Raw genomic sequence first — 18112 nt, 5'->3', positions numbered from 1 at the left:
TTACCACATTTAATAAGATTTTAAAAGTACTTCAGCACTTCAGATCTGTATCCAGAGAGATGTTCCATGCTAAATGTGGATATACGCTGTGGATGGTATACTGATGCTGAGGAGGAACTTTATAGCTGTGAGTGTTTGTGAGCATTACCGTGTAGGAGGGCAGAAAGTGAGCTTAAAGATCAATAAAAAGACAGATGGAGCAAAAACTATTCTGAAAACAAGACTTTACTGAGAGATGGCAATGACAAAGACAGTTATGCCAACCTGATCATTATTTCTTGGCTAAGTCCTCTTTTTTTCCTCCAAAAATGGATATGAATTCAGAAATTAAAATCATCTAATTATTAAGCTAATGCTTCTATCCAAAGTTGTGAATTTACCTTGAAGTATCACATAAAACATTTGCGAATAAAGCACCTTTTCCATCCCATTTGTTCAAGAGGACAAAATCGGAAATTGAAGCAACATAACTATTATAAAAATGGAAGTGGCTTCAATCAGGGAACCCACTGTGACTCGTTTTTCCTAAATAATAAATTACTTGTGATAATAAATTGCTTGCAATTTCAATGTATTTTTGTGTGCAAACATAAAAAAGAGACCATGATATCATTGGCCCGGCATTGTGAAGCACTTCATCATCACAACAAATTATCGTCTCTCCACTCCATAAACCATAATGTGTTTTTGTTTTTTATTACAGATTCTTGTGTGGCACACAAGGACGGAAAAACCTGTCCTGGTAAATGAAGGCAAGAAAGGCTTCACAGACCCAAACGTGGAGATCTGACATCTACTTTAACGCCGGTAATGAAAACGCAATCTGTTCAGACTTAATCACGGCGTCACTGAGAGAGTATGGGGTCATTGAAGGACACGAGATCATGTGTTTAAAACGCATCTGGCCCTGCTAAGTGGCGGAAGTGTGGCTCTGTACAGATGTACCACTGAATACTCCTCTTACTTTGTGTTGCAGGGATGCTTCCAGCAGGACCCAAAAGGGAATGGCGGGGAGTTATTACCAACTACCACATTTTTGTACAGTTTGGATGCTTTTTCCTGTAAACCACAACTAAATGAGTTCAATGAGATGGACCTATTATTCTAAAGCACAGATAGTCTTTTTAAAAAGGCAATATCATCAGTATTTTGCGAGAACAAAACCAGAAGGCGCTAGCCACGCCGAGACTGAAAGAAAATTGTGGTGTATATTGATGAGGGAACATCTGAGAACTGCTCACTTCCATGAACTCTCCATTAAGAAGAGACTAAACATATCTCAAAGGCTGACTAAGAGCGAATGGTCATCAGTTTAAGAACGTCAATGTTCCTTCACGTCTTACAGACTGATACTTAAACATAAAGAAGGGAATGTCTTCTTTTTTTATATAATATGTATTATTAAGTTTGTTTTTGTTGTTTACATCACTGTCTTGCTAGCACAGCACTACTGATATTTTGCCTCGATACAAGTTCAGCGTCACTCTGCGGTGTTAAACCAGTTCTATCATATTACCAGGGCTAGCTGCTATACTGGATTTAGCGATTACAAGGTTGTAACACGGTCCTCATGATGACTAAGACCTAAATTATATGAATAGCACTTGAATTTGTTCCTCTGTGTCCATTGTTCCTGTTAGGACAAGCGTTGTAAATATAACTTAAAGATGAACAATCAGAGACTTTAAAATAAAGTGATCTAGCGTTCAACAGAACAAGCAATGTAACTACTGTATTTGTACTTCAGTTTAAAGTAAGAATCCATAGTTTTAGTTTACTATTACAACATTCATAATACTTCACTCATGTTCACAGAGGTCCTACCAAAGGAGACGGAGCTGATGGGTATAGTAGGGTTTTACAATGTTAGTCCTCAGTATTAATTGAGCTAGCCTCCAAAAGCAGCACAGAGCTCGCCTCAGTAAATATTCAGATGTATTTATGTGTCAAACCGAAGCTTTGGGCTTTGCGGAGGAAATCTGTCTTGAAGACATGTTGCTGCACTAATGAAGCTAAAGCCGAGACACCTGGGAATCTAGAGCGAACAAAATCTCTGCTTGCAAAAAGCAAAGCTATTTTCTTATATATAAAAAACAAAACCTATGAGCATGTGAATATTCAAGGCACATCACTGCACACATGTACAAAAAAATCTTAACATGTACTAATATTATGATACATCTGACCTGATTAGCATTAGACTAAATTTGTGTATCTCTTTAAGCCGTGTTTTATAGAGCCAAAATCGTTTATTTCGAATGATCCGATCCTCTTTAGATTCTGGTGTCAAGGGAAATCAGGTCTCCTTTAGGACCCCAAGTAATACCATTGACTGATATAACTTTTAATGTGTACTCTCCTTCGTGCCTGAATAAAATAACTACAAAATCACGTTATATGTAATTTAAACTACGTTAAAATGACCATTTAATGTCTGTTTTAGTTACCTTACATACTAGCATGGCACACAGATACACAATTAGCCTGATTAGCTTATGCACTTGCACTTACCCTACATGTATTCACATTCACAACGATCTTTAAATGTAATTACGCAAGTTCATTCATTCATTATTATTATTTATTAATAGTTTGTAAAGCGAAAGACATTACATTATGTCAAATGTGTTTTATTATGCACTAAACAGTAAGCAATTATACGCATATTTTAAATAAATATAATTTGTGTGTACTTATAACTATTAAAGGATATTTTTGCCGATATTCAATCAGCCTTGTAATGTTACAATGTTGGTAGAATATGATCTTTTAACAGCCAGATGGTGACAAATAAACAGGGATTTCTGGGTCCAGGTAACATGGAGAAAGAGTACACATTGTTAATTTACATATACTAATGACATTGCAACAATACAGAGTCAGAGCATAGTTGATGGAGACCTGATTTCTCACGACATTTTCTCAAATTGTACAACAAAACAGCATTGGACTGTTCGCTCGGATCGGATTTAATCCGAGTGCGAAGGAAAGGAAAGGAAAATTGTATCCTAAACACCTACTGTGTCAGTAGAACGGACGTTATAAATAAATAAAAAATAATTTATGTTTAAATTATACATTTTTTTAAAATCAGCCATTTTTCTGCATGTTTTCAGGTATTTATTAACCACAGCATGGTCAATAGGTGGAGGGTGAATGCCACAACACGGTAGATTCACAAACAAATTCATAGTTCATTTTAAACTACCACTAGGGGGCCAAGGGCGACAGTCGTCGACAGTGAAACGTTGGCTAGCCGACTTTGAAGATGCGAAATTTCTGTGGACACTGCAATAGTTGCAATATGACATCACACTCTGCGGTGTCGTTTTTTAATATTTCAACAATACATCAAAAAGGTTAAAAAAAATGCAATCTACTCCACATTACTGCAATCCTGCAGATTTAAAGTTTGCGTTCTTTTGTTTTGGCTAAGAGGTGCAGTGGTGTATCAATCTTCTATTGGTCACACTTGATAGTGCAACCCTTTAAGTATACTTCGTTTTTTACCCATATAGGGCATGTGTACGGAAGCTTGTTTCCACCACAGAATAAAACATTTTAAAACATAAATGCAACTTTTTATCTCACAATTGTTAGTTTATATCTTTCAATTCTGACTTCATAACTTCCAATTGTGAGTTTATATCTTTCAATTCTGACTTCATAACTTGCAATTGTGAGTTTATATCTTTCAATTCTGACTTCATAACTTGCAATTGTTAGTTTATATCTTTAAATTATGACTTCATAACTTCCAATTGTGAGTTTATATCTTTCAATTCTGACTTTATAACTTGCAATTGTGAGTTTATATCTTTCAATTCTGACTTTATAACTTCCAATTGTGTTTATATCTTTCAGTTATGACTTCATAACTTCCAATTGTGAGTTTATATCTTTCAATTATGACTTCATAACTTCCAATTGTGTTTATATCTTTCAATTATGACTTCATAACTTCCAATTGTGAGTTTATATCTTTCAATTCTGACTTTATAACTTGCAATTGTGAGTTTATATCTTTCAATTCTGACTTTATAACTTCCAATTGTGTTTATATCTTTCAGTTATGACTTCATAACTTCCAATTGTGAGTTAATATCTTTCAATTATGACTTCATAACTTCCAATTGTGTTTATATCTTTCAATTATGACTTCATAACTTCCAATTGTGAGTTTATATCTTTCAATTATGACTTTATAACTTGCAATTGTGAGTTTATATCGTTCAATTATGACTTCATAACTTGCAATTGTGAGTTTATATCTTTCAATTATGACTTCATAACTTGCAATTGCGACTTCAGAATTGCAAGATGTAAACTCGAAATTGCTAGAAGAAAATCTAAATTGCGAGATTACCTTTAATCTTACCTAGAAACTCGCAATTAACTTTTTAATTTTTTTTTATTCTGTAACAGAAACAAGCTTCCATACATGTGTACCAAAAATCACAAAGAACAATTCTTGTTTTTGTAGTGTTTATTATAAATGATTTATCAGTGCCCTCATAATCTTTAATCAAAGATTAAAGGCAGGGCAACCTGTCACTCACATGAGATCCAATCAATTCCTGATGGACAAAATCAAGACCCGCCCTACATTTTTCCTTGTTCGAGAAGCCGTTTCACTGGGATATACGACACAACAGGGAAGGAAAGACTAGCGCAACTTCCATTCCATGCCGACTTTAAGCATTCGCATCAAAACTGAAATATACTTTGGGTTTTAGACTGGCTTTAAGTCTCATAACATTGGTTAAAGTTTTAAAAGCAGCAGCAGTCCTCCGCAGAATCTATAATAAACATACTTTAAACACCTACGGCATGAAAAAATGATACTTCTTAACCCTGAGCACAAAACTTAAACAAGATCTCCAGCTGTTTCATCTGGAAAACACATTTACGGGTAATGTCGAGTTTTGCTGCATTACTTGTAGCTATACATAAGCAGTGTTTAAAAACAAAAAAACATGGTCAAGCACAAATACTTCATATGTCTGACCGTACACCATTATTTGAGGAACTAGTATTTTATCAATGCCATTTCAATGTTGTCAAAATATTTGAAAGGGTTAATAATTCTTTTAAAAGATACTTTAAAAACCCATAATTAGCTCATCAATCAGTTGTGAGTCTTAGGGTGAACAGCACATGTTTAATGGAAAAAAATGTCCTCCTAATGGGATGTGATGGATTATTGCTCTAGGATGTTTCAGGAAAAGCGACTCCTTTGTAATTTCTGAAGTTTGTGCGAATCAAAGACTTCACTGAGCACACACAACCCTGTGCTCTTATCTACGGCTAACAAAGTACCACATCCCTACTGCGTTTCAAAAGCCTCTTGAGCTCTCAATACACACGCAGACTGATGAAGGACAGGCCATTAAACTGAAAGAACACTTCTATTTATTTATTTATGTTTTCCATCTTCTTTTATTGTGCAATTAGCCCGCTCAGTCCATTAAAATATGAAAACCATAGAAAAAAAGTTTTTATTTTTGACTGTCTTTCTGGCCACACTTAATCGCTTTTATTTGATTCAGATCTGTTTCCAGCACTTCATTAGTCTGTGGTCACAAGGGTCAACTTCTCTGCCAGGTTTGTTTTCAATTCATCCACCCTTTCTTTCCAGAGCACATGAGTGCATGTCTGCCAACAACACAAGACAATTACTGTCACCTGTTAGTTGCCAGAATGAAATCGTTTTCTTTAGAACAAGAACACAATAGCAAAATATAAAGATGACATTTAAACATGTGAATTCATTCTTTAAAAAAAATGCCTTCTAGCCTGTTTCTTTTCTTTTTTTTAACAGCTGCATCTGTTTGTGTCAGATGCTGCCACAGAATCCCCACTTAATGTATCGTTGAAGAAAAACAACTGTTTATGTATTTATTCTATATTGATATATTTATGTATTTATTTACATTGCAGAGTCTTTACTTATGAAGCTGAAATATAAAACGCCTGCATCTGTTTCTTTCTCATCCTTACGAAACACTGGCTCACAAACGGCACAGGTCCATGTGTTTTCTCATTCTGCTGCTGAACTGGGACTTGATCGATGGACTGAACAAAACACGCGGCTCATTAAAAGCTGTTGACGAAACCAACGTAGGTCACGACCTGCAGAACAAGCCTCCGGTTATTAAGGACATCTCTCCTGATTTCCAGATCTATACATCTGATTCCAATACACATTAGCACAGTTGTATAACCATCCAAAATCATGCCAGGTTGTTCGGTCATTTATTTTTGTAAAAGTGATCAGATTTTCCACATTGCCCACCAAGTGCTTTTGCTGAAATGAGTATGTTTGCCCAAAAACACCCACCTTCATCTTCTCTCTTAATTGCAAGCTGCAAGATGAAACTTTTTTTTTTTTTTTTTTGCATGTTCTCTTGTAAATGTTCTTATTTCTGTTCCACAGATCATCTCAGAACGAAAGAGAATAAAAATGTCAGAAAATAAATAAATGTGTTAGGAAAAAAAGACAATGTGGTTTGAGTTATTGAATGTATTATTAATTGTTTTGATTTACACATGCATGTAAATCAAATGTACATGTTTATCACTGAAAATTGTATCATACTTCGTCTACTCTTTAAACAACATGGTCTAATGGAACACTACCCAGATAGCACACGTACGTCTGCAAGATGTCTGTTACAGATCACTTCATTTGGAAAGCATCTGCTGTTTACTAACATCTGATAGACATCTTCAAGATCTCAGTTTAACTTCTAAATCATTACACCTTAAAGACATTTTCTAAACGTCTATTTGACATCTGACAGGAAACGTCATATAGACGTATTGCAGAGATGAGCAAACACTCTAAAAAATACGTCTTCCAGATGTAAACACGCACATCAAATAGACGTCTCCATTATGATGGCGTTCAAGTCACTTTCGTCGGAGTAAGATGGCGGTGTGTACTTTCTCTTTATTAATTACACAAAAATACTGCAAGGTTCTACTCTAGTTCTAGAAAACAAAGAACAAAAAAAATGTGCATCAGGTGTGCTTTGTTTTTTATGTTTTTTAATCAATTTATGAAGCCACTGCAAACTTTATCGTTACATAATACATTGTTATATTATAATGCCATCATCATATTCTGTGCAGCTTACTTCGCTGTAAATAGAAAAGCATGACAATACCACTGCTAAACTGACACGCCCACAACTCGTAAAGATCGGAGTTTAAAGAAAATCCCGAGCTTCCCACTGGTATTTACGACATTGTGGTGGCGTTCGTGTGCGTTCAACTCATAAATACGATCTATCCGAGATGACTTGAACGCAACATATGGCAAAAGCTTTCTTACCTGTTCACGACAGCGTTTTGCTTTAGGAGGAACTGACAGAACTGCAGAAGTTTCTTTCAGTTTTTCCCTCTGTTTGTGGTGATCCAGTTTGAAATCCCATATTTCCAATTGTTTTTCAGCTTTTATCCACTACCTAAACGCGCTGGATCCTTCACTGGAAACTGAAAGTAACTCACTCCCGCTAAACGTTAACTCTTTGAAGTCTTGCACCCGGGAACAATACAAGTCGACACCATTATGACTAAAAGTTTGCTAAGAAGTATTTCCTAGTAAAGCGAGGCGGTATTTGACTGGTAATTGTATCCATAGCAGACTGGTGGGAGCAGCCTTGGACGGCAACATGCCCAGTGCATTATGGGTTTAGAAGTTTTAGAGGCAACGATAACCTCTAAATGTAGACTGTATGCAGGATTAGGCCTTAGTTCAATTAGGACATTTCAGTTGCTTTTATAAACGTGCCTTTTAAAAAAAAAAAATAATAATACTGGTGTGCATCTTGACACAAATCAACAGTACTGATATATTTCAGTTAAAACAGCTCAAATATGCATTTTAGTCTGAGATAGTTTAAGCCTTGCCTGTGAAACCGGGGAAAATGCTGATCGCAGCAGTCTATTAATGTGTGAATAGTCATTGAAAATTATCCAAAATATATTGTGTATAAAACAGGCCCAAGAGAATAGAAATCAATGTAAGTGGGGAACATGAGACAAACTAGAGGAAAATCAGTGCTTTTGAAAGAGCCATGCCTTTGAACACCACAGAAAATGTAATGGCCCAGGAAAATATTCATAAGATCTGTTGCATCATAAAACACCAGGCAGCCGACAGTCTCCAACAGTCAGACTCAAGCTGTTGTTGTGACAGATTTCATCAAATCTGCTATAATGTTCCTGTTTGTACTCATCATTTATGCTAATCAGACCCATGGCTATGGCACATACAGATTTGAATATTGTTGTGTTTATGTTCCTTGACAACATCTAATCTGCATTCCAGATTCTGACTGTCATTTAACAATCAATGCAACATCGCACAAAAATGTTGTTGCTAAAAGGAATTTACTTTGACAAAGAAAGTTGAACACCTCTTTTGGAACAAATAAATAAATATTCTGCATAAAAGGCCCCTAAAATACCTGATTTCTCTCTGACAATTTGCCAAGCCACCTTAGAGGACTGTCACTGTAAAACTGAGACAACAATGAGCATCAGAGACTCAACGCCCCAAAACAGGGAACTATTAACAACAACAGAAGCCATTTTAAGAATCGTCAGGAATACAATTGAGCTAAAATATGAATACTGAATATATATTTAATTTGGCTGGGATACTATGAGAAGATCTGACATCTGATTAAGCTCAGTGTTCAATCATTTACAGGAAGCAGAGATTATATTTGTTATCTTTTATGTAGAAATCTGGGGGGAAATTTGCTTCAATAATAGAAGAGAAAGAAATGTATCTGATCCCCAAAAGGTCAGTGATTACTGGAGTGATAAATGGAGGGAGCTCACAAGAACCACTATGAGCAAATTGCCTAAAAATGGGCTCTGGCAGATTTGACCTTTGTGTGATTGTGTAATTGCTTTGAGAGCTTTATATCATGCTGAGTGTAACATACAAACAGCTTCAGCTTAACAGAATAATTGTTGGTAATATGATTCGTCGTGATATGATTTTCCCTACGAGTCCAAGGTACAAAGATACAATATTGTAAGATTAAGTCACAGGGTTCCTGTGGAAAACATGTCCCTGTCATATCATACATAATCATATATAAAAATACATATACAAATTACTTAAAAAATAAAAAGTCACTTCAGTGACTTGGTTTGTTTTGCCATCCTCTGCATTTAAGTTAACGGTTCACTCAGCCCTCATCAATAATGAGTCTCCACAACACACTGAGCATTATTAGTCTGCATAACACTTCAATCACCACCAGTTATTACATATTTAAAGCCCTTTGTGGTCTCCATAAGATGTAGGTTACGACCATAACACAAGAACTTCATTATATGAGCAATTACATTTTATGAGCATCTTTATTGTTTAAAATACAATTTACAATCCCCTAAAGTTAATCAGAATACATCTCAAACACATCATGTTGTCATCATATCATGTAACAGTTGAGTGAGTCTCACACAGAAAGTTTAAGTTCATTAAAAATCACAGCTAAACATGTCGTATATATACTTACTAATGGCTCAGTTTGGAGTGGAAAGTCTAAAGGTAATGATGCACACAAAAATAAACATTTCAAAAGCTTGTGTAACAATCACTTTCAGTGAGTATTAGTGTTGTTTATGGAAGAATTAGAAATCAATGATGATCGTTTACAGTGATTTACAAACCCATATTCCAAAGATACTGACCTTAATGATGTTCTTATATCACAGGATTTACTCAAGACTTTCATGAAGAAACGCTAGTGACTGGATTGTTAACACTATGCCAATATAATGATACTGTATTAGAACACTTGCTACATTAGGCCAGAAGATCTTCAACCGTTTTCCACTCCTCCTCTTACAGCATTTTCCAAGGCACAAAATGACAGAACGGAGGCCTCTAGTGGCAAATATGGAGGATAACAATACATCTTTCAGGATTTAATGAAACATGAAACGGGAAAAAAAGAGAGAATTCAAACAAATCTGATATGTGCAAGACTTTTTCCAGTCGTGTCCACGGCCCATGGCCTATTTCTCATAGAGATCGAGTGGGTAATGCTCTTTATACTGCTGGACGTGCCGCCACATGGCGTCTTTCTGCCTGGCTATTTGAGGAGTCATCTCTTCGTAGACATCAGAGAACATCAGGTCGGGGTGGGGCTTCAGACGTTTCTCGGCTTTCTCGAAGGCCACCATGACGAGTTTGCGGGACTGCTTCCTCCAGGCGCGCTCCTCGTCCTCGTCCCACCAGCCGCGGGCCGTCATGTAGTGTCGCAGGCGAGAGATGGGGTGGTCCTGCTTGTCCCAGTAGTTCACCTCGTCCACTGAGCGGTACGCAGAACTGTCGTCACTGGTGCTGTGATGACCGATCCTGCAGCGGGAAGAGGAAATCATTTCACAACACTAGGGATGCACTGATATTTCAGTAAAAAATTAAAGATAATTTGTGCAGAAACCACAACTTACAACTCTTAATGTGAGTTGTAAGGGGTGTTTTTTTGGGGGGGGGTGTGGACTGATGGGGCATTGAACCTGAGGTTACCCCGTGAGTCAGTCCTAGAGCTCCTCCTGTCAATTTTAGGGAAAAATCGGGTCCATCGGAGACGTCCAATGGAATTCTTATGCGCGCCAAATAAACACCAGAGTAAAACTATATGCAAAATAAGATAAACCAGTGTTTTGCCAGATGAGATGTTTATTCAATGTATATCTTTTTACTACTTTAATTCATTTTACTCTAATTCATTTAATTTAATTCCTTTTATAACTGTTTTAATTTCTCTTGCTTTTATTTTGTGTTTATTTTCTATGCAAAGCACTTTGAATTTGCCATAGTGAGGTTATTTTAATTTATTTCTATGTAAAGCATTTTGAATAACTCTTTTAATTTTCCTTGCTTTTATTTTGTAGTTATTTGTATTCCTTTCTATGTAAAGCACTTTGAATTGCCATAGTGTATGAAATGAGCTGTATAAATAAACTTGCCTTGCCTTGTGTAATAAACTGGCTGGCCAGAAAAAGATCAGTGTTTGGATTTAAATAGGCAAATGCTTAAGAGTCTATGATTGGATCATTATTGCAGTGATTATTATGTTTCTAGCATGTTATATGTTTGGCAACAGTTCTTCTAACTCTAATTGATGGAGTGTGTAGCTTTTAATTACTAAAACAACCATGTAGGAAGACACATATAACCAAGGACTTTGTTATACTTGTAAGACTGGAGAAACTGGAAGAACTGGAAGAGAGGGCAACTCTCTGAGAGAACAAAGGAAATTAACATTTGAACTCAATCTTGAGCACTATCAAGACGCAAGTCTCACCTCAGAATCATCCTAATCTACATCTCTCTCCCTCTTCCTCCATTCCTTCTCCCTCATGCTGAGATCACCAAAATTCACCCAAGAATCTATATGGTTCAATGTGAATAATTATCATACAGTATTACACAGGTTTGGTATCATTTGAAATGTCTCAGTGCGACTGGTACAAAGGTATCTTTCCCAAAGAAGTAAAACAAAAGGGTAATAAAGTTTTTAAGAGTTTAGGGATAACTCGCACACAAAGGAGGGTGGGTCTTCCAGGCAAATGGCCTCCTCCTCTCAAAAGGTGTAAACTCAATGCAAATTCTCATTGTTAGCAGATGTTGCCATGTGAAAAGAAGTTTCTGTCTATATAATGAAGTGCAACAAGAGACTCAGCGCGTTTGTGTAACTGAGATCAGCCTGTGATGTTGAGAGCGGCCGAGACTCTCAGCATCATGTACTTTCTAATGTCAGGTTCGCATCTTTTCTCTTTATTTCAGAGCATTTGTATTGATTATCTTTGAACTGATTATGAAATTGGCATGAGATATTTACCTGACATAATAAATTGTAAACATTTGATTTCATTCTAACGGACTCTGACATTATTTTCAGTAAATAGTTAAAAAGAATAGTCAAGCATTCGCTCACATTTAATGAGGCACAGATATCATTAAAACCTTTTCATTTATGGAGTCAGATGAAATAACGAGGTAATACATATCAAATCAATCAAATTACTTTACAAAAATCTTCACCCGTATTATTGGAGACCGCCCATTGGACCAATATACGGGCTTACTTACTAAAAGGATTCGCAAACGTGCAGAGCTTGCGCTGAACAAAAACTTTGCTGTTTTTAGCTGGTTCTGACTAACTTAAACACGTCTGATTGGCCATTGCGTTCACACGCCTTTGACGCTCTTCACACAAACACCCATGAGAGCGTTTTAAAGCAGTCCGCTATCAGCGGGTAATGGTAATGCAGAACGGCAGTATCATCACATTAAATGATCAAATCTTTGGCGGCCGGCAACATATTTCCAATGCAGAAAAATCCCTGATAACAGACCGCTCACCCTGGGATCCGTCTCCCTTGTCTCTCGTATCACACTTGACTTGCTCTTACACTGTACCAAACAATCATCCTGGCAAGAAGATGAACATTATAGCAATAGTACAGTACTATTAATAAGGGGTGTGCAATATGGACAAAAAATGTATATCTCGAAAAAGCTGTTGTAAGAAACTTGCATCAAAGTGACACGTTTTTCCCCCAAGCAATAGGCTAGTTCTCTCCTACATATTTTATGCTGCTTCATAAAAGCCTAACATTGCAAAATATTGTGTTGACAAATAGGTTCACAGTGTTTTCTGCTGAGTTTGCCACTCTACATACAGTAAAAATAGGCCCAACCCCTAATGGCACAGACGTATTCTCCTCCAGGTCTACACTGTGCCACCTAGGCTGTTTATAGCTAATAGAAAATCCTGTTCCTGATATTCAGCTGATTCATGTAGATAAACTCTACCTGTAAGTCATGGCTTCAATGAGGAAGGGCTGGTTTTCAGCCACCGCTCTGCGTCGCGCCTCCTTCGTGGCGTTGTACACTGCAAAAACATCATTTCCATCGACACGGATCGACATCAGTCCATATCCTGGACCTCGAGCAGCTTTGGATGAAAATTGAGAAAAATAAAAAAATGAGGCCATTGAAATGCAGAGATTCACATGGGAGACTGTGGCGAACACAGTTACTTACCAATACCATCGCCTCTATACTGCTCATTGGTCGGGGTGGAGATAGCATAACCGTTATTACGGCAGAAGAATATGAGAGGACACTCAAGAGTGGTGGAGAAATTAAATCCAGCATGTGCGTCTCCCTCACTGGCCGCCCCCTCTCCGAAGTAACAGATCACCACACGGTTTGTGTTCTCCCGCTTCACTGCGTACGCCGCCCCGGCCGCTGATACAGACACAAAGAAATTGATACTTTTATTCAGCAAAGATGTATTATTTGAGCTTAATTGAGCAAAAATGAGAGGACAGTAAAGAGTAATGGCTGCTAAAATGACATATTAACTATTGTTTATTAAAATAGAAAACCGTTAAATTGTAATAATATATTACTGATTTTATTGTTTGACAGTGTTTCTCAACCGGTGGGTCACAAGATTTTGAGTGCGTAGTCAAAGAAACAACAACAACAAACATAATTCTGAATATTTTTCAGATGCAAGACTTTTATTTTGAAAGATGTGCATGAAGCTGTTGACTCTTCTGTCAAACGCAGTTTACTGTAAGTAAAGAGTAAACAAGTAAACATGTTTTATTACCTGCTGTCAGATGAGATGTTGTCAGGCTATTTGTCAGTGTCATTTTAACGTTATTTTTATAACTGGTTACAAAATAAAAAGTAATTACTTAACGGGTACGTTGTGTGTTGGCTGAGAAGAATTTGCATGATGTTCTATCCGTTCATCAGGATCAGTGACCATGTTTTATTAATAGTTCATGTAAGTATTGTGTATCCCAAAATGCCACTTTATTTTCACTTTGTGCTGTCTTCTATAAAATATATAGTGGTGGCTCATACCAACTTCATTGTATTTACAAACTACTAACTAGTTTGAGACTGCTATTTAATAGACTTACCTTATAGTGTACATTCATCAGTGTTAGTGATATTCTTACAATTTATGTGTATGTGACGTTAAGTGGGACGTATATTTTTGTGTCAACCATTTTTTTTTTAAATAAGCTTGGTTCAAACTCCTAAAACTTTGGGTCATGCCTTATTGACCATGGGAAACTGTGGGTCTCACAGCCAAACCAGTTGAGAAGCACTGACATGAGAGACATCTTTCAAAAACATAAAAATCAGACCCCAATCTTTTGAACAATAGTGTACATAAATACTCTTGATGTTCTACGTAACAGACATGCTCACTTCTTACCTTGGGGGATCTGAGTTGCAAGTGGTGAGGAGATGGTGACAAAATTAAGGTCTTTTGAGCCATAGTGAACTGGCATTTGTCGGCCCTTGCCAAGGTCATCTGCGTTTGCGTAGCACTGTGCCATGAACATATCCAGAGGGAAGCCTCTGTACATCAGTACACCTACAGAAATTCAGATTTAGTGCCATGTCTGCATTCAAAGCTAGCCTGGTTAAAACCAGACCATTCTCAGTAAATCTAAATTTGCCGGAAGTTGTCTGGGTTTTCCCAGGCTAATTCAAAGCTATTTTCATGGCAAAAATTCAGTTACAAAAATACAAATATCATATAAATACAATAAAAACCAAACAGACAAAAACAGCAAGTCGTATTATACAAGATTTTTTCAGAAATTCAGAAAAAAATACAATTAAATTTAATAAAATATTACTACATGGTACAATTGTGTTAAATATAATAAAGAAATATTATGTTAAGTCAAATATTAATACAAAATGTATTACTTCATCAGTGTTGGGGAAAGTTGTGTTACTTAGTTACTTTTTGTGGGAGAGTAATGCGTTATTACTTTTGCGTTACTGTTACTGTTCATCTTGGTTGGGCTTGTTTCTTTTCAAATAAAAAAACAAAAAAGTTATATTTATGGCAAATGTAAAGGCCCTTTCACACCAGAAGTGAGATAAGCCTCAGGCTGAAGGAGATGCTAGCTGACGTACAGTAGAGGACGCCGCTCAGACTAACCTTTCAGCTGTTCTGGATCACAGAAGAACAAGAAAGTTTAACACTCTTACATTAGCAAAGACATCATTGGTTAATAAAGTGAGATTATGCTGTCTTCACGTGCTATAGAAAATTCCTTAAGTCGTGATGACCAGCTCGTCGCATTCAAGAGTTTTGTTGTCGAGAAGAACAGGAATCATGAGGACACCAGGTTTATTCTTGCCTATTTATTGGGGAAATCTTATTAAAGTAGAAAATTATATTAATTGACAACCATCTAGATAAGTTAGCTTGCTGACAATTCTGTTAATTTATCTCAAATACAGGCTATTCACTGTGTATAAAACACACAATATGCTTTAAATGATTATTCATATAGGTCAAATATGCACTACTTTAAGTAAGGGTTAATGCCCGACGAGGTGTCCATTGTCAGGTATTAATGGACGACGGCGAGGCGTGAACAGTCCGACACGCAGCGTCATTAGGACACCTCGAAGGACATTAACCCACTTATACCATGGTCACTTGCCAAATAACACATTTTTAAAACATTAGTTTATATTTTTTATAATTAGTTTTACAATCAAAATCTAAAGTTTTTACAAACAATAACTTGGTTTCCCTGGTTACGCCTGACGGTTTATTTACTAGGTGTCCTCTATCACTTTTTAATGGACACCCTGCAGCCAATCAGAATCGAGTATTCACCCAGACCGTGGTATAACAACAAGCAATACACGTTCACATTCTGTCTACATCTATAATAAGCATCATGTTCCCACAGCGCCTCTGCACTCACTCCTGATTTCTCTCAACATGCGGACAGGAGAGCTGTCAGTCAATAATGAGACAAGGTAACTTGCGGTACTTATTTGAAAAAGTAACTCAGATATGTGGTTTAGTAATGCATTACTTTTACTTGTAACTTGAAAAAAGTAAAGCTGATTACATAACTTTTTTAAAAAGTGCCAGACTTATTAATGAGAAAACTGGGAGAATCTCCAGCTTGTAAACATTCTCACCAGCTTCTCTGTATTGTCCGAAGACCAGATCAGCAGGGTCAAGAGCTGCAGCGCTTCCAATATGTGTGCCCTCCTCCCCGTAATTGGTCATGTAGAATGAGATACGGCCCTTCAACACAAATGCGTACCGAACTTAAGCATTATAAACTTTCAGATGTCATTAAATTTCATTTTTACGATGGAGTCGGTATGACACTGAAATCCACTGCATCGCTCACCTGCCTCTGCGACTCGTAAAGAATACGATCCATTGTGTTGAGTAACGTCATCTTCTGATAGAAATTCAAAACCGTCTCTTTTGGAAGCTGAAACACAAGCAATGCTGTGAAGTATTTATTAATATTAATATTTATTCATTTCCACACATTATGCCTGTGTGATTTCAGCAATCCTATAAGATCATTACAAATCCCACTGTACGACATGGATCTAATGAACTTGTGTACGACATGTATGTAGACTGTACGATGATGACACCTATTGAATCGTAGGCTACAACGCTAGTTATTATAGAAGAATAAACCGAGCTAGTGGTGAACAAAGAGCAAGATGAATCGCGTTGGCAACTGTGGTTTTTATGTGTGAAAAGTGAAAGAGGAGAATATGGATGCGATCATGGCGAGGGAAAAGAGGACAACTTGGCTTTTCACTCTTGCAAATGGAGCTTGAGGAAAGTAGTTTTAAGTTTTAGCGCCATGTCGCGTTGATCAATACGCCATTTGATTTTTTTTCTGTGATCTGGGACAGCCCTAGTGATGGGTCGTCATGAACGATTCGTTCATTTTGAATGAATCTTTAATATGACTCGGGACTACTGAGTTGTCTCAGAGAGTGATTCGTTCATTTTGTGTTGACCGCGCATGCGCAACATCCAATAGGTTCTGTACTGGAAACAGGAATGATTAGATTAGTTCATCTCTCGAGTCTTCGGGTTCGAGTCTTTCGTTCTTCCTGTCAGTCCCATAGAGGCTTTGCTGTCGGTACCGGAAAGAGAAATGATTGGTTCATCTTTTGAGTCTTCGGGTCTGATTCTTCTGAGTCTTTCATTCTTCTGTCACGTGATGAACGAACGACTCGTACCCGAAGTCGATAGACTTGAAACATGAACTAATCAATTCTGTATCCGGTACTACAGACTGCAAAGCTCAGTTTATGAGGATGTCACGGGATGAACGAACAGCTACGGGAGGAGGTAAACTAACACACTGCATAGCCTGAAGACCAAGATCAATTAATTAATCATTTCTGTTTCTCATAATTTGGCCTTTTCTTTGCATTGCAATTTTTTTCTTATTCTAAATGTGATCAACATTTGATGTGTTTGGGGAATATGGCTAACATGTAACATTTTAAATACATTCTGCTGAAATGAACGAAATGACTCGAACAAAGATTCGTTCATTTTGATGAACGAGATTCAAAGATCCGAGTCAGTGAAATGATCCGAACTTCCCACTACTAGACAGCCCAATGTGTACCGGGCATTAAACAGAGTCCACACCTGAGGATCCTCTGATGGATTGATGATCTGGCCCTGTCTGTCCATCACTCTGTAGACAGGGATTCCTGAGATCACATTGGGCTGGATAAACTCCAGATGATCTATAAACTCTGCCGAGGCTCCAGGAAACTGAGGCTTCTCCGCTGAAGAGTCAAACGGCTGCTGGCCAAGAGCTCTCTGAAGACAGACAATCAGGGAGGAAAACACTCAGGTATCAGAGCGGCTATGCATTATGATGAGATCTGATCACATATTTTAACAATCAGACAACAACTGCTGCATAATTCTCGGCTCACTAGGCTTTAAACAGCCAGTTACGACCTAGTGATAAGATCTTTTATTTTCCCTTTGTTTTGGTTTAAAGGTGATCGGGGTCGTCTTTTGATTTTGATACAGCTTTAACAACTTAAAGAGAGACAATACAGTTCATAAGTTCTAAAATATATAAATAAATAAGTAAATAAATACAGAATAAGATTAAAATTTTAATTTGATTCTAAAATCATTTTATTGTTGTTATTGTAATGTTGTATATTTATTTTTTCTTATCATTTCTTCTGTATAATGCTGTAGCAATATTGTAT

General features: G+C 36.9%; 2 protein-coding genes across 2 annotated transcripts in view; one reads left to right on the top strand and one right to left on the bottom strand.

The window, feature by feature from the left end:
• The window catches only part of b3gat1a (beta-1,3-glucuronyltransferase 1 (glucuronosyltransferase P) a), a 30173-nt gene extending 29352 nt beyond the window's left edge, over positions 1 to 821 (top strand). Inside the window, exon 5 of the mRNA XM_081372042.1 lies at positions 704 to 821. Within this exon, the coding sequence (XP_081228168.1) occupies positions 704 to 790 (87 nt within the window). The 3' untranslated portion in view covers positions 791 to 821. The remainder of the gene's footprint in view (positions 1 to 703) is intronic.
• Positions 822 to 9265: 8444 nt separating this feature from the next.
• Positions 9266 to 18112, bottom strand: part of bckdha (branched chain keto acid dehydrogenase E1 subunit alpha) — a 9551-nt gene continuing 704 nt past the window's right edge. Inside the window, exons 2-8 of the mRNA XM_081372978.1 lie at positions 17529 to 17705; positions 16246 to 16332; positions 16028 to 16136; positions 14283 to 14444; positions 13085 to 13291; positions 12854 to 12995; positions 9266 to 10387 (exon numbers count right to left, since the gene is read on the bottom strand). Of these exons, the coding sequence (XP_081229104.1) occupies positions 10045 to 10387; positions 12854 to 12995; positions 13085 to 13291; positions 14283 to 14444; positions 16028 to 16136; positions 16246 to 16332; positions 17529 to 17705 (1227 nt within the window). The 3' untranslated portion in view covers positions 9266 to 10044. The remainder of the gene's footprint in view (positions 10388 to 12853; positions 12996 to 13084; positions 13292 to 14282; positions 14445 to 16027; positions 16137 to 16245; positions 16333 to 17528; positions 17706 to 18112) is intronic.

The sequence above is a fragment of the Scardinius erythrophthalmus genome (genome assembly GCF_964197995.2).
Source record: "Scardinius erythrophthalmus genome assembly, chromosome: 8".
Classification (NCBI taxonomy): domain Eukaryota; kingdom Metazoa; phylum Chordata; class Actinopteri; order Cypriniformes; family Leuciscidae; genus Scardinius; species Scardinius erythrophthalmus.
This window is presented reverse-complemented; position numbering and strand designations above follow the sequence as displayed.